The sequence below is a fragment of the Galeopterus variegatus genome, unplaced genomic scaffold (genome assembly GCF_000696425.1).
Source record: "Galeopterus variegatus unplaced genomic scaffold, G_variegatus-3.0.2 Scaffold106, whole genome shotgun sequence".
Classification (NCBI taxonomy): domain Eukaryota; kingdom Metazoa; phylum Chordata; class Mammalia; order Dermoptera; family Cynocephalidae; genus Galeopterus; species Galeopterus variegatus.
The window spans coordinates 916,996-933,361 of NW_007726217.1; the positions used below are offsets into that span (position 1 = coordinate 916,996).

The 16,366-nt window shown below is 39.5% G+C and overlaps 1 protein-coding gene across 1 annotated transcript in view; it reads left to right on the forward strand.

Moving 5' to 3' along the window:
• Positions 1-13,929, forward strand: part of AGO4 (argonaute RISC catalytic component 4) — a 32,454-nt gene extending 18,525 nt beyond the window's left edge. The window contains exons 13-17 of the mRNA XM_008585461.1: positions 929-1,244; positions 1,406-1,540; positions 7,388-7,489; positions 7,756-7,955; positions 10,027-13,929. Of these exons, the coding sequence (XP_008583683.1) occupies positions 929-1,244; positions 1,406-1,540; positions 7,388-7,489; positions 7,756-7,955; positions 10,027-10,135 (862 nt within the window). The 3' untranslated portion in view covers positions 10,136-13,929. The remainder of the gene's footprint in view (positions 1-928; positions 1,245-1,405; positions 1,541-7,387; positions 7,490-7,755; positions 7,956-10,026) is intronic.
• The last annotated feature ends 2,437 nt before the right edge of the window (positions 13,930-16,366 follow it).

The window sequence follows — 16,366 nt, forward strand, 5'->3', positions numbered from 1 at the left end:
AGGCCCATGCTGTGTGATGGTATAGAAAGATAAATGTGACACAGCCTCTGTCTTCATGGAACCCATCTTTAGTATCTACTACATGAGATTGTCAGATTCAGGATGTCTCCTGGATTATACTTTAAGAATTAACACTAACCATCCTAAATCCTACCTTTAAGAATTTAAGGAACTTCATATCATATTTTATCTCATTTTTTTTTTTTTTGCCTAGTTTTTATCAGAGAAGTATGCACGATATTTTTCTCCTTGATTCCTTAGAGAAATCTGTGCCAAGTAAATGAATTCATCCTTTCAACAAATATTTATTGACTGCCAATTGTGGACTAAGTAGTGATCTAGGTACTAGGGATATAGCAGTGACCAAGACAAACAAAACAAAATTCCTGCCCTTGTAGAACTTACATTCTTGTGTGTGTGTGTGTGTACAATAAATGAAATAAATAAGTAAAATATGTGGTATAAGTGATCAATACTATGGAGAAAAATAAAACTGGGAAAGAGATAGATTGGATTCTGTTCCCTAAGTCTCACATCTTAAAGAGAACTGGGGTTTTGGTCCCAGTTCCATGTACATTCTGCAATTTTGTATCCATTGTAAAAAACATGGGATACCAAGAGAACCAGTTCTGGGCAAGTTTTCACTTTATACATAGAGATTTTGTTAAATTTGGGTTAGGTTCTCTTTTTTTAATCTTTCCTTCCTACTATTATAGAAGAATCACATTCACTTCTTCAGTCAATTCAGATTCATTGTACTGGGTGACACCAGTACTCAATGGGCCCTAATGTTCTCTCCCTATAAGCACAAATCTTTGTTCTCTTTTATAAGATTATATTTGTGATTATATCTGGTGATAGAATCTTGCTAAACCCAAACATTTTCACCTATATGTCTGAGTGGCAATGTCTCCTTAAATCTGAGCAGGCCCTCGGTATTCCAGCAGCCTGTCATCTTCCTGGGAGCAGATGTCACGCACCCCCCGGCGGGGGACGGGAAGAAACCCTCCATTGCTGCTGTGGTTGGCAGTATGGATGGCCACCCCAGCCGGTATTGTGCCACTGTCCGGGTGCAGACTTCTCGACAGGAGATCTCCCAGGAGCTCCTCTACAGTCAGGAGGTCATCCAGGACCTTACTAACATGGTTCGAGAGCTGCTGATCCAGTTCTACAAATCCACGCGCTTCAAACCCACTCGGATCATCTATTACCGTGGAGGGGTATCCGAGGGACAAATGAAACAGGTAATCTCATTACCCCATTGTTGCCCTTTGAGGCTTATAGGAAACTGGTTTCTAGGAACACATCCTGATGGACTTTTTCCTATCTGCCACTCTGGGTAAATCAGATCCAAGAGATATTAGGTGAGTTCTCAATGAAACATAATTCCATTTCTATCTCCTAGGTAGCTTGGCCAGAACTAATAGCAATTCGAAAGGCATGTATTAGCTTGGAAGAAGATTACCGGCCAGGAATAACATATATTGTGGTGCAAAAAAGACATCATACACGACTCTTCTGTGCAGATAAAACAGAAAGGGTAAGAAGATAAAGTATAAGCTTTGTTATCTGAGGTTGTGGGAAGTGAATGTGTTTTGGAGTGGGCATATGTACTATATTTTTCCCTAATAGCAGAAGTGCCTAATAATTACTTAATAAATAAACTAATTGCAGTTGAGTTTAGATGACCAATTCTGAATGACACAGTCTCAAGACTGAATATTTCTCTTGCATCTTGCATGACAAAAGTGCTGGTTTCTAGAGTTGTTTTTTTTTTTGCGGGGGAGGAGGAATGGATGTGAGAAACATGCCAGGTACATTATGGTACAGGTAGTTTTCAAAGATGAGTTTTATCTATTTGGACTTTATTGCCATTTGCTTCTTTTTGCTGTTCAGTGCCTGAGCCACAGTTCTAGGGTACAAAAAAGAATTTCTCTTCCAAATTATTTTATATCAGTGCAGGTGATTCTTAGGGTACAAACATTGAATGCTTATGGAGTCACACTTATTAAGCATGGGCAAGTTACTTAACTTCTCTGAACCATAATATTCTCAATTATAAGATATGATTAAAAACAATACCTGTCTCACAGGATGTTGTAAGGATTAAATTAATAAATGAATGTGTTAGTTTTGGGTACAAATTCCAGCACTTGATAAAAGGCGTTTTATGTTATCTATCTATTTATAATCTGATGTTATGTGTAAACTAGGTAAGTTACAGGCACATAATATTGGATAACTTTGCTTCTTTGATATTTTTTTAACTTGACTTCATCTTGTCTGGGCCTTCCTTGATCCATCCTTAGGGAGACGTAATCATGTACTCTTGTTGGCTATTCCCATTACTTTCTGGAACACCCTTAGTTTTTAGTCTCTAATCCAAGAATGAGCTGTTTTAGAGAACTAATGATACTTCTTTCCTTGAGTCCCAGGTCCATCAGTCAGGTTAAATTAAAAGTGCTGGGCCGACCCGTGGCACACTTGGGAGAGTGTGGCACTCCCGCCGCGGGTTGGGATCCTATATAGGGATGGCCGGTGCGCTCACTGGCTGAGTGCGGTGTGGGCGACACCACGCCAAGGGTTGCGATCCCCTTACTGGTCACAAAAAAAGAAAAAAAAAAAAAAAAAAAAAAATTAAAAGTGCTGTCTTCTAAATTGCCCAAATCCTGACTCAATAGTACTTCTTAGACTTTTCTAATACAAATTCTCTGGACTCTTGCTTGAGGTCTGGGCACAAAACATCCTGCCACCCCTCCTTAACTGCTATTGTCACCTTTCTACCCTCTGTCAACTTGTTATCCATGTAGCTTTAGGACCTGGATTATCTTTTTAAAATCCCAAGCTATCTCCTACTTTTGTTCTTTACTATCCAGTGTCCCTACTAACCTTTCAAGATTGACAGTCCCAGTTCTTGGTCTACTTTTTACCCCTGACAGTTACCAACATCTTCAGTTCTCTAAACATGCCGCTTGCCAATCTCCAACTCTGAATCAGTCCATTTGCCCACTTCTTTGCTTCTACTCTTAGACTGATAGGAATTGCTGGGGGGGGGTAATTTATTAAACAATGAACCATATTACAAATTCATGATAACAAATCTCAGCCAGGCTGTGCATGCTGCAATGTTTTCATTTATTCTATTCCCCACAGCATCTGTTTCAAATCTCTATACTCTTCTCAAGTCCCCTACCCTATCCATGATGCCTTCCTTGCCAGCGAAATCCTATCTTCTATTTCCCCCAGAAAACAAGATCTAGAAGGTATGAATTTTCTCAGTTGCCTTTCCTCTACTTTACAAACTTAGTGAAAGCTTGTATTTTCTTACCTCCTTCCTCACATCCATCTCAGGCTAATCTCTCCACGTATGCTTTCTTTCCCCCCTATGTGCTTTCCATCCTAATCCTTGCTGCCTTCTCTAGAGCTTCATTTCATTAATTAACCATTATTTTTCAAAATTTCAATCTTTCTCACTCTAGGGCCTCCTTCTCACCCTGTAAAGTTGCTCAAATCTTCCTCAGTCCCCCCAATAAACTTCCTGTCACTCTGCTTCTCCCTCAGTATACCTGCTGCTACCTCATCTTTTCCTTTTTTTTTTTTTTTTTTAAAAGATGACCGGTAAGGGGATCTCAACCCTTGGCTTGGTGTTGTCAGCACCACGCTCAGCCAGTGAGCAAACCGGCCATCCCTATATAGGATCCGAACCCGTGGCCTTGGTGTTATCAGCACCGCACTCTACCGAGTGAGCCACGGGCCGGCCTCTTTTCTTCTTTTCATGACTAAACTTTTAGAAAAACAATCACTTGACTTTTTATCTGTGCCTTCTCACATCATACTTCACTTCCCTGTAGCCTGACTTCAACCTCAGGGACTCCTCTGAAGTTGTTCTTTCAATAACTTGCTCATTTGAATCCAGGTATATCTTGTCAGATTTCCCACTCTGACCTCTTTGCAGCACTTACAATGATTGACTTCTTTGGCCTTAGCAATATGACTTTCCAGGTTTACTACCCACCTCTATAATCAGACTTTTTTTGTCTCCTCTTCCTCCTTCTGTCCACTAAACACTGATGTTCCCTGGCATTTCATACTTCTCCCTCTTTTCTTCTGAATTTCAACGCTGTCATTAGTCTCATCCACTTTTCTGGGTTCACTTATTTGCTTATAGATTCCTAAATCTGTATTTCTAGCCTCAAACTATTCTATGCAGCTCCTGATCTGTACTTCCAGTTATCTACCAGACATATTTACTTAGATGCTCTATAGGCATTGTATCAGTCCAGATAGGCTAGGCTGTGCTATGGGTAACAACAACAACACCAAAACACCCAAATCTTAGTGGCTTACAAAGATTTATTCTTGCTAACATTACACATTCATTGTGACTCTGCTGCAGCTGTGACCCTGCTGTCCTCCCTTTGGAACCTAGGCTGACAGAGAAGCATCTATCTGGAACATCGCCAGTCTTGTAGCAGAGGGGAAAAAAGGATACACAACAAGCTATGTGCTGGCTCTTAAAGCTTCTGCCCAAAAGTGACACATTTCAGGCCACATTTGATCAGCCAGAGCAAGTCACAGGGCCACTCCTGAGATAATTGGGTGGAGATGTATAATCCCCCTCCAGGAAGGGGCATGAGAATATTTGGCACCAGAGATACGATCTACCACAGGCATTTCAAGCAAAACACGTCTAAACCTTCTACTTATTGTTTTATCCCCATCCAAAACCTATTCTTCTCCCAATTTCCTTTTTATTCTGTTACTTGGCATCATTGTGTATTAAGTCAGCCAAGCTAGAAACTTCAGAGTTGTTCTTTAAATTCTTCTCCTCCCTTCCTGTCCCCCCATATCCAGTTGGTCAAATAGTCTTCTGTGTTCTGCCCTGACATCTCTCTCATCTCAGTTCTTCCTCTTGTGTGTTCCCACCACCGTAGAAAAGGCAGAACTCTTCTGTATTGCAGGAGGCTTGGAGTAGACTTCCTGTCTCCATTCCTGCTTCACAAGTGCATCCTCCACCCTGCTGTTAAAACACAGGTCTTATTGTGCCACTTCACTGCTCAGAAATCAAGTGTCCCCCATTGCTTACCAAATGCTTTCCTGTGATGGTCAGTGTTTTCCCAAGGTAGCCAAAACAACATTTTAATTTCATCTTTCACCATGACATTATACATCTTCCGTTTCCCATATATACTGTGCTTTCTTATCCCTGGAATGAGCACATCCATCCTACCCTTTTTTCCCATTATTTTTATTAAGGTATCATATAGATACAGTAAAACTCACCCTTTTTAGAGTATAGTTTTATTTATTTATTTATTTATTTATTTTTTTAAAAGATGACCGGTAAAGGGATCTTAACCCTTGACTTGGTGTTGTCAGCACCAAGCTCTCCCAAGTGAGCTAACCGGCCATCCCTATATAGGGATCCGAACCCGTGGCCTTGGTGTTATCAGCACCACACTCTCCCAAGTGAGCCACGGGCCGGCCCTAGTTTAGTTTAGTGTATAGTTTTGACTAATGCATAAAGTTGTGTAACCACCACCACAATAAATATATAGAATAATTCCATCACACCAAAAAAATGTCTCATGTGCCCTTTTGTAGTCAACCTTTCTCTCACCCCCAGCCCCTGGCAACCACAGATATGCATTCTGTCCCTATAGTTTTGCCTGTTCCAGAATATACAGGCTTCAAGTCTGGCTTCTTTTACTTAACATAATGCATTTGAGATTCACTCAAGTTATTGTGTATATCAGTAATTTGTTCCTTTTTATTGCTGAGTAGTATTTGATGATATAGATGGGCCACAATTTACTTATCCATTCCTGAGTTTAGGGATATTTGGAGTGTTTCCAGTTTTTATCCCACCCCTCACCCCCTTTTCAACTCCTACTTTTCCTATGAGGCATGGCTCAACTATTTCCTCTCCACCAGCTTTTCCCAATGCTTTTCACATGCCCTTCTCACACTGCATTATAGTTCATTGTATATGATTTTATGAAGACAGGAAGACAATTTCATTAGTTCTCTCTGTACCTCTGGTTCTCATCCCTAACATCTGCTGCACAGCCTAGAATATGGGTGCTCGAGCAATAACTGTTGAATTGAACATGCCTGGATTCCCTTCTCCCCAAGGTGTTATCTCTTTAGGCTCTCATCTGTAGAAATGGAGAGATTTTTTTTTTTAAAGGGAATTTTATGGTCACGTTTGGGACATGCTATTTATTCTATCTTTCTCTTAAAGATTATACATGACTAAGTAAAGGTTCTGAAAAGTCATACAGTAGAAAATTCTCTTTACCTTTGGCTTAAGCCCATGTTTCTCAAATTTGAGGATAAAATACCGAAACATATCCTACAAAACTAATATTCCTAAAGAACACACTTTGGGAAAATGAAACCCTAGAACCATTATAATAACTCAATTACATTTCCTCTGGTCCAGCTAGATATCCACGTTTACATGTAAATTTGACGGGGGAATTTTCTATACTCATAGGGTTATTGCATATATTGGTGTATGATCTCCAGCTGAAGGAACACTATTTAGAATGGAGCCAAATAAACTTCCAGCAAATGTGTGCCTAAATGCTAGATAAACTTCTTCATATTGAACCCTGATGTACAGCAGAAGAGGCGGACCAAATAGCAAAATTTAATTCCTTTCCTTGTAAGTGCATTTCTGAAGATCCCCTCTCTGCTTTCTTAGAAGTTGGATTTTAGAGATTTGGCCATAAAAGAACCTTAGATTTTAAAAGCATAAGAGACCCTCACCTAATTTTATAGATGATCAGATTGAGGAGCCAAAGATATTATGCTTTGTTCAAGGTATGTAGTTGGAAGGCTAGGCCTAGATCTGAAACTGGTTTCTTAATTCCCATTTCAGTGCTCTCTACCTGATAATCATTTGCCAGTTACTTCTTTTATTGACCCCATAAAGTATTAGTTTTGGTGAACCAGTTCAAAGATTTCTTCATCTTAACTTTTACTGAAAGTTGTGGATATATTTTTACTCCATGTAAGAAATAAAACTGATTTTTTTTCTCAGAAAGCTTATCCATCTTAAATGTTAATTTTTTTTACAGTGTGTCATCTGTAAATAGATGACAGGACTGCAGCCCCAAACCACAGATAAAATAATTCTTTGTCTGTTTTCCCCTAAAGAGACCATGGAGTATATTTGTTCGAGAAAATACTTGAGGATGAAATGGTTGGGCAAAGGCAAAATTACAGGGGATTCAACATCTTGAATTAAAGTAATTTTTCAAGGCTTCACTTAAGAGCAGTTTACCAACATAATACCAATTAACACACAAAAGGGAAAAAAATGGCCTGAGCACAGTTTGGCACTTTGATGATTAATTTCTTTTTTTTTTTTTTTTGGTAGGTGGGGAAAAGTGGCAATGTACCAGCAGGCACTACAGTGGATAGTACCATCACACATCCATCTGAGTTTGACTTTTACCTCTGTAGTCACGCAGGAATTCAGGTAATTTGGAAGTAGATGCAGATCTTTGACCTGATAGATGGATGTTTGCAAATTCAGCAACTAACTTGAGTAGACTTGTTATTAAACATGGTGCTTACCTTTGCTAATACTTGAATCTTAGAACTTTTATCTTTTGGTCTAGGTATCTGCTAGTAGGTGTGCTAGGCAGAAATACTCTGAGTTTAAGGAGTAGGTTTTAATTCTTCTCTCGTCTCATGTAGTCAACCAATGTCAGAAATACATTAATCATAAAACTCTCTCTCCAGGGAACCAGCCGTCCTTCACATTACCAGGTCCTGTGGGATGATAACTGCTTTACCGCAGATGAGCTCCAGCTACTGACTTATCAGCTGTGTCACACCTATGTGAGGTGCACCCGCTCAGTCTCGATTCCAGCCCCTGCGTATTATGCCCGGCTTGTGGCATTTAGGGCACGGTATCATCTGGTGGATAAAGATCATGACAGGCAAGTCTCTCGGGCATAGTAAAATGCAGTTTTTAGCAGCATGGTAAAAAAAATTGAGCTAATACAAAAAACTTTTGTAAGGCTTTAAACTTCCTTTTAGGGTTTAAATTGCAAGGAGCAAATAAAATTGCATGTGCCTTTGAGAGCTTGTAATGTGACTTTTGGTCCAAGAAGTACTCAGACTTGTTTATACTTGTATTGTGTCTCTAAAGGAGTCTAATTTGGAGCTGCCTGTGGTTTTTCCCGTAGAGCCAAATGCATTTCAGTTCTGCTCAGGCCATGAACAGCCTCAAAATGTGGCCAACACAGTGCCCTTGCTCCAGTCAGAGCAGTCACAGGCCTGTGGATTCCATTTCATGCAAGGGGAAATCTTGACCTATTCACTATGCTTCAGTACAATTTGGAAGAATGCACCACAGTGAACCTGGTTGTGTGTGGGAGGGAGGCCAGATCATTCTCACCCCCAAATAGGGATCTCAGGAGAATCAGACATTTTGACCTATTACTGAGCTGCTATTAAAAAGCTAAACAAGCCCTCTGCATTAATTTTCTTTTCCAAACGACCATCTGTGAAGTGTAGCAGTTTCTGGGCTCTTCCCCAAGTCAGAATTCAGCTGCTAAATAGTAGACATTCCACTACAAGTCTATTTCTGTAAGGGCTGGAAATATACTATTATGGAAAATGCCTAACTGTGGTTTTGTACCTTTCATTCTGTAATATACATTCATTCATTCAACACTTTTATTTGGTATTGACTGTGTGCCCAATACTGTGTGAAGCACTAGAAATATTAAGACGAGTAAGTCATATTTCTTGCCCACAGGGATCTTATGTTTCACTATGGGAGACAATACAGGCAAATATAGAACTGACAACTAGCCCAAGTCAGTATAGATAAAAGTGCAATGGGACATCAGAGGAAAGGCAGTTAGAAAAGATTTTATAGCTGGATGGGTAGGATTTGGCTCTACAAAGAAAAGAAAAGGATTTTCCAGGCAGAGGGAACAATGGATACAAGGGAGAGAGAGCAAGTGACATGTTTGGAAAATAGCAAGTGTTCTTTGGCTAGAGCACATTAAAGGGGAACAGCAGGCATGAGGCTGGAAAAGTATGTGAGAGCAAGACTATTGTTATTAAATGTAAAAAGATATTCCTTGGACAGGATAGATAGGACTTAACAGTTAATTGGGTGTCAGAGGCAGAGGAGAGGATGCAGTAAAACGTGACTAAGATTTTGAGCCTAGATGGTCAGGGTAATAATAATCATTTAAAGAGAGATGTCAGAAGAGGGATGATGATTTACAGATTGCCAAGCCCTTTATATCACATGGTACCCTTAAGAGGTATGTTTAGAAATTGTTGTTGTCACCCCAAAAGAGCAAGTTTAGAAGAGATGTCACTGTCCAAGGTTATATAGCTAGTGAAATGAAAACAAGAAGAGACTGGTGGCATAGTAACATTTGTTGGTACTGCTATGTTCCAGCACTGTGCTAGGCACATAGGTTCATTCATTCAACAAATAGTTTTGACTATACTATGTGCTAGGCACTAGGGATAGGTGGTGAGTAACATGGACAAAGTTGCTGCTTTCCTGAAATTTACATCTCAGTGGGGAAATAGATAAATGCCCAATTAATAACTTAATTTCAATTGTGTGTAGTACCGTGAAAGAAAAAGACAGTATTCTGTGAAAGCATGTCTTAGTGACTCTTACCTGTACTTTGAGTCAGGGAAGATTTCTATGGGAAAAGTGCCATTGATTGAAGTGTAAAGGATGAGTAGAAATTAACCAGACATAGCAAGCAGTGGAAGTCTTTATATAGGTGCTATTAAGGATTTGAGTCTTTATAGACATTATTTTATTTAATTCTTGCAATTGCCCATTAAATGAGTTGTATTGCATTTTTCAGTCAAGCAAACTGGTTTAGAGAGATTTAACAAATTATTTAAGAAGCTAAGGCTTGAGCATCAAGATCTTCTTGAATCCAGTACTATCTGTGCTACTTGAAACATATGAAGTTTGAAGTGGTCTTCTATTATACATGGTGTTCTGCTTTATTCTCTTTACAGTGCGGAAGGCAGTCATGTGTCAGGACAGAGCAATGGCCGGGATCCTCAGGCCTTGGCTAAGGCTGTACAGATCCACCATGATACCCAGCATACAATGTATTTTGCCTGAGAATCTCGGAAAAAGAACTCAACCAATTTGGCACGCCATGCAGCCTCAAAATGTTTCAAATGCCTACCACCTCTAGATACAGCCAAGTTGACTTCAGGTGGTCTTCTACCAGCAGCTCAGAATAGTTGCACTGAATTTATACTTTGCAGCACTGTCTGATGCATCAACAAAATTGAGCCATTTTTTTAAAGTAAAGAGATACTCATAGATTACCTTTTCTGATGCACTGGACTGAATTTTTACCTCAATGTGCAAAGGCTGATCAGCCTGAACTTTCTAAAGGACTTTACAAAAAAGGTTTCTATGGAATATTTTGCTAGCTGTGGTGTTCACCGCATCCCTCTAGTCTTATAAGAGAAAGTTATTCCTTTTTTCTGTATTCATTGAGTGGAGTGTATGCTAAGTGGGAGAGAAAAACCAAACAATCTACTTCAGTTCAGTGTAACTAATTGTGTGGGTCCATAGACTTTTTAATGGAGATTTCTGACTTCGCCACTGTAAATGCCTTTAATGAGCATTAATTTTTTAAAGTTTTAGAGAATATTAGTTTTACTTATCTTATTGATTTCTGCAGACTTGTGCTGGTGCAAGTACAGGCTACCAGGCAATTGCACTATATTTGGCTGCAGATTCAAACAGGCAGTTTTCTTATTTGCTTGACTTTTGTGAATGTGTGACATAAATATAATACATGTCACAGTGACAGCACTGCCATGGTAAAAGTACTCACGTTTCCCCCTATTTGAAAAAAACAATTAGCTTTTAGTATTTTTTCAAGTTTTCAAAAATGCCCATTTTATGCTGCTGTGTGGTTTGTTAGATCTAAATGATTTTTAAACTTTTCACATAGAAAGTTAACTTTGGCAATAAACATTTTTTAAGGTCCCTCCTCTTTCTTCCTCTGACAATGTAGTTTTTTAGATGAGATTTCAGTATGATTTTATCAGCCATTTCTTATATATATCACAATCTGGCAATTTCTGAAACTGGTCAGAAAAGACATATTTCCATGCCTTTTTAAAGAATTATTTTTACCTATTTTATAGTCACATTTGGTGTCCTATCACTTTGTTTTAAAATAAGCTAGAACCAGGATGCTTCCTTTTTGGACAGGCTGTGCCAGTCCTTAAGGTACATTGAGTGATGCTGCAACTTGCAAAAATGTACCAGCATTTAAAAATTTTTTTCCTGGGAATCAAGGTTACTCACAATTACAATGCAAATTTTTTGCCTATCTTTCAACCTGAAACGTACTTGGTGGGTTTTCCTTCCTTTTATTAAACTAAAACTGTGTAGAAAAGGTTGATTTTTCATAATAGATTCTGGATTCCACTCACAGGGAGACAGGATTCATTTCTTGTCCAAACAAAGGGAGTTTATCTAAAGCAAGCACTGGTTAAAATGTAGGGGAAAATGTATTCTGTATTTAGTGTAGAAAATACTTTGTGAATGGACAGCAGTTACATAGAATCTTGGCAGTTCCAGCCAGTGTTTCCCAGCTCAAATTGTACTGACTTGCAATTTTCTATCCTAGAATGTCAAGAATGAGAGAAAGAAAGGGGGATGAAAGGTCCTGAACCACACTCCATATGGCTGAGTAAGGTGCTGGGGGAAGAGACAGACACAATGTGTTGAAAACATTGCCACCTCTGTCTAGAAACTGCTGGTGGGGAAACACTGGATCTGATGGTGAAGGGTGTTTGCTTGAACTCATTAGCTGGTCCAAATCTCATAAACTAGCCTTCTCAAAATCCCAGCAATATAAACCACTGTTTTTCTTCAGTCGTTTAAGCAAGCTTGTAAATACATTGAAGTTTACATTTCCATGTGCTGTTGATCAGCGGTGCCACCAGTGTTTGCTGAGACTGGTCTTTGAGAGTTTTATAATGTCTATCGAGTCCTGTAGCTCATTAAGCTGAGTGCAGACGTCCTTAATCTTTGCAGAGTGGGATGAAAACAAGTTCTGTGACTGAAGCACAACATAGGCAGGAGTGAAGAGATGGCAGATGTTAATCTTAAGATTTTCCTTTTTTTGCAAATACCTCACTTGGATAATACAAATCAGGACATGTTGGTGAGGGGCTGGCTGCTGCTTTTATTCATACTTGTTCAGGGAGAGCACAGAAAATACCCTTCAGCATGGCCACTCTGGACCCAAGAGGAGGAAAAACGGAAGCTTTTTTAGGAGAAGGAAGACTTGCTGGAGTCCAAGATGTGAAGAACTCTTGGTGGCCGGCTGGCTGGCTGGCCGGCGGGCATCACACCACACCTGCACTTGAGTGCCTCAGGCTTGCTTGTTTATAACGCACAGAAGAAGCGTCACTTCTCACCCTCTCCTGGCATGTATGGAGCAGGGAGCAAAGCAAGACGGAGTGCCAGGAAGCCCTGATTCGCTTGCCTGCAGTTGAGCTCTACAGTCAACCTTGAACTATATACAGTTTGTAAGACCTCAGTCACTCCCAGTACACTGGGGCAAATCAGTATGGTGGTGGAGATAAAGCCGGGAGGCCTATTTTTAATAGGAAAACAGTACCTTTAAGGGTGCAATGCTGTCGTTTTGGACAAAGGGAAGAAAATATGGAAGAACTAGGATTATTGGAAAATACTTGCTGAGGGGTGAATCCTTAAGAGGTAATCACTGCAGAATCAGAGTTGTAGCAATACTATTGCAAGCAAGTCTGAATGCATAGTTTGAATTTAATTGGGCTTGACAATTTGAATAGGTAACCCCCTCGAAACTGACTGAATTGTTATGCATGTGTCAATCAATGGGAGGTGTGCATTCTCTAGAAGTAGTTGTATAGGCTGTTTGGTTTTTTAAAATGCAGCCTTTTTAGGCACTGTCATGTGGTGTGAAAGATTTAAATGTAGCAACGCTAAAGTAACAATTTGGGGGTAAGGAACAGGGACATTAAGAGAGTGGTGAAGACCCAAATGTTGAACCAGTTATGTTTTGTTGTTGTTGTTCTTAGCTGTTGAATCCTGAGTGATTTATAAGGTGAACTCCCTGGCTTAATGCAGCCAGTGTTCTGGGCAGGCAGAGCATATTCATTCTTACTGTAAATTCTATTTGCTGCTTCCAAAGGTGATGATTTACAAGCAGACATGTTCTATATGGTCTGTATTTTAGGATCTGGTGCCCAGCCTATATCAGAGCTTACCTACCTGGCTCAGCTACCTACCCTTCCCATGGGAAAAGGTAATCCACTGTTTAACAAGGCTCACCCTCCCCACCCTGCCCTATCAACCTTTTGTGGATGTGCTGTAAGATTTTCTTGCTCAATAGCAAGGTGGTAGCTCTGCTTTCATTTTAAGAAAGTGGAGGCTGAGGGCATTATATCAATACTGCTTCAACTCCAAGAATTTTTCCTTGTAAAATTAAAGGAAGGATCTTGTTATTGATTAACCATTTTCTTATGCCTTGCTATTGACATATTCATGATCTTTCTATGTCTAGTGGCTGAAAATGTTTGCATTGTTTATTTGACTAATGGTGTGATTTTTGTTTCTATATTGTTAGAACTGTAATGTTTTAAAATGTATTTTATTAAATTTGGACTGGATATATGTCTCTAGCAATACGAGGTACATTCTAAACTATTAAGGGAGAGGTTGTATCCCCATGTTGAGATAAGATGATGGTCATTTAAATTTTGCAATTTCCTTTTTCTTTTTTTTTTTTGGCCTGCAGGGATATTTTGTGTTCATGTGTCCAAAAGGAGAATAAATTGGCATTCTTGTGCCAAAAATTGTTTTTCTTGTCAATTGTCTAATAAATATGGAGTACACTATAACGGCCACATGCATGATTGCTTTTTAAAAACAATGTCTTCAATATGAGAAATTTAACAAAGATGAACAGTAGGAAAACTTTGTGTTTTTAAATCCTGGGTATCCCTTTTTTTTTTCTTGTCAGCTGGCTGGTTGGGGATTGGAACCTGTGACCGTGACATTATGAGGCTGTGCTCTAACCAAGAGAGCTAACTGGCCAGCACTCTCTATTTTTAGAAATTGCTATTTGGGAATTTTAGAAGAGCTTCTTAGCAACATTTCACATGTGAAAAGTTTTACAAGACTCATCAGGGTACAGGATACATCTCTTAATGGGAAAATCTGTTTAAGTGATCTTTTGAGAAAAATCTGCAGTCTCCAGAGGATGTGTGGCCACATACTTCATAAGGCTAACTTCTCCAGATGAGAAGCTGCCCAAATTCACCCAACCTGGGACTATTTAGTCTCATGTTTTTTAAAAATTCTCACCAACAAAGCCCTTTTGCTAAGTCATGGCAAGGAGGATACAAAGATTAGCACGATGTGGCCCTTATCTTCAGGGAATTTATAGTTTACCAGAGGAGAAAGTTCTGTATGCAACTAACTCTACTACAAGGTAGTTGTTTTTCCATCAGCACAATATTTCCTCCATATTTATAAGTTATCAAACATTTATCATGAACTGAATACATGCCAAGTTCTGCCTAGGTGCTAGGCACCTGGAAGAGTAGAAACTTAATTCTTCAAAGAGTTCATTCTGATAAGGCTTGGAGTGGAGGAGGAGGCAGCAAGACTAACATTATCTGAGTGCCTACTATATGTCAGTTACTTTATATTGACATCTTTAGCCCCAGCAACAGTCCTTTGAGGTTGATGGTGGTATCCCCATTTTAAAGATGAGGAGTCAGCTTCAAAGACTTTAAATAACACACAGTTACTGAGTGACAAAGTTAGAATTTGAACCCAGGCCTGTCCAACTTCATTACACCTGTTGTTGAGTGTAAAATGACAAAATACTGTGAGGAACTTAGAAGGGGAAACAACAACTTTTGCCATGGGGAGTCAGGAAAGACTACAGTGGTAGTGAATTTTGGGATAGATCATGAAGCATGAGCAAGAATTTTCCAGATGGACAAGGGTGGGTGATGAGGGGATTCTAGACACACTGTTCCCTTACAGTAGGAGGTTATGGTAGCTACAATTTTTCTCTGCACAAATGCTCTACCTTCTTTGAGAGATGGAGTCTCTCTTTTTTATGGGAACCCGATTATTTTGTGTGATTCAGGTTATCCAAATGGTCTTATTTCCACCTCATCCTCCACTACTTGTGTCATGCTTAAGTCCATCCCAGAATTACTGGGGGATGTATTACACTGGCCAGGAAAGATTCGTGTGCCCAGTCCTATTAGGTGGCTGTTAAATAGGGGAGTGACAGACTGATAGCACCATTACAAGGCATGTGTCTCTTCTGTTTCTTTTTCTTTATGTTTTGGCTCTGATTTCCTCTGTGCTGACTTTATTCTCCAGAAGCTAGTGGCAAGTCTTTAAAGAGAAGAGAGACAAAATCAGGTGGGGGTAGGTGGGTAGTAAAAAAAAAACAACTAGCAACTATATTAGAAATTTACTGAAGAAGGAAAGAAATGAACTTAGTTTAACAAACATTTCTGGATCTTCTGTTATGTGCTAGGAAACACAAAGATGAAAGACAAACTCTGGCCCCCGAGGGGTTCACTTTTAAACTTGGGGGACACACATGTAGAAAAAGTAGACTTGAGGGTTAAATGCTTTAAGAAATATATATATGGAGCCATGGGATCACTTAGAGAGGCCCTTAACCCAGCCTGGAGGATCAAGGAAGGCTTCTTGAAGTGATGACTGAACTGCCTCATAAAGAATAAGAGTTTGGGGCTAGCTGGTTAGTTTAGTTGGTTACAGCACTGTGTTAAAACACCAAGGTCAAGAGTTTGAATCCCTGTGCTGACCAGCTGACAAAACAAAACAAAACAAAAGTTCTATAAATGAACAAGGTAAAAGAAGGCATTCCAGGAATTCTGGTCATGGGCAAAGGCATAGAGGGGGAAAAAAGGATAAGGATTATGATTTGTCTGGAGGAATTACAAGCCATTTTAGTACTCCTAGATTATAAGTAGTGAGGGAAGAGGTGGAGGGGATAAAGTTGGACTTGAGGCAGGCACCAGTTCCTGACAGGACAGGACTTGAATGGCATTCTAAGGAGTTCAGAGTTTATCCCATAGGTACAGGGGCATAGTAGAGTCTGATTTGTGTTTTGCTGGCAGGAGTATTGAAGGTAGGTTGAAGGTGAAGTTCTTTAAAGGGAAGATGGAGTTTTATCACAATAGCCAAGCAAAAGATGATGAGGTTTGAACTTGAGCAGGGATAGTGCAGCTGGAGAGAAGGAATGAACACAAAAGATAGTAAAAAGTAGAAAAAGCAAAACTT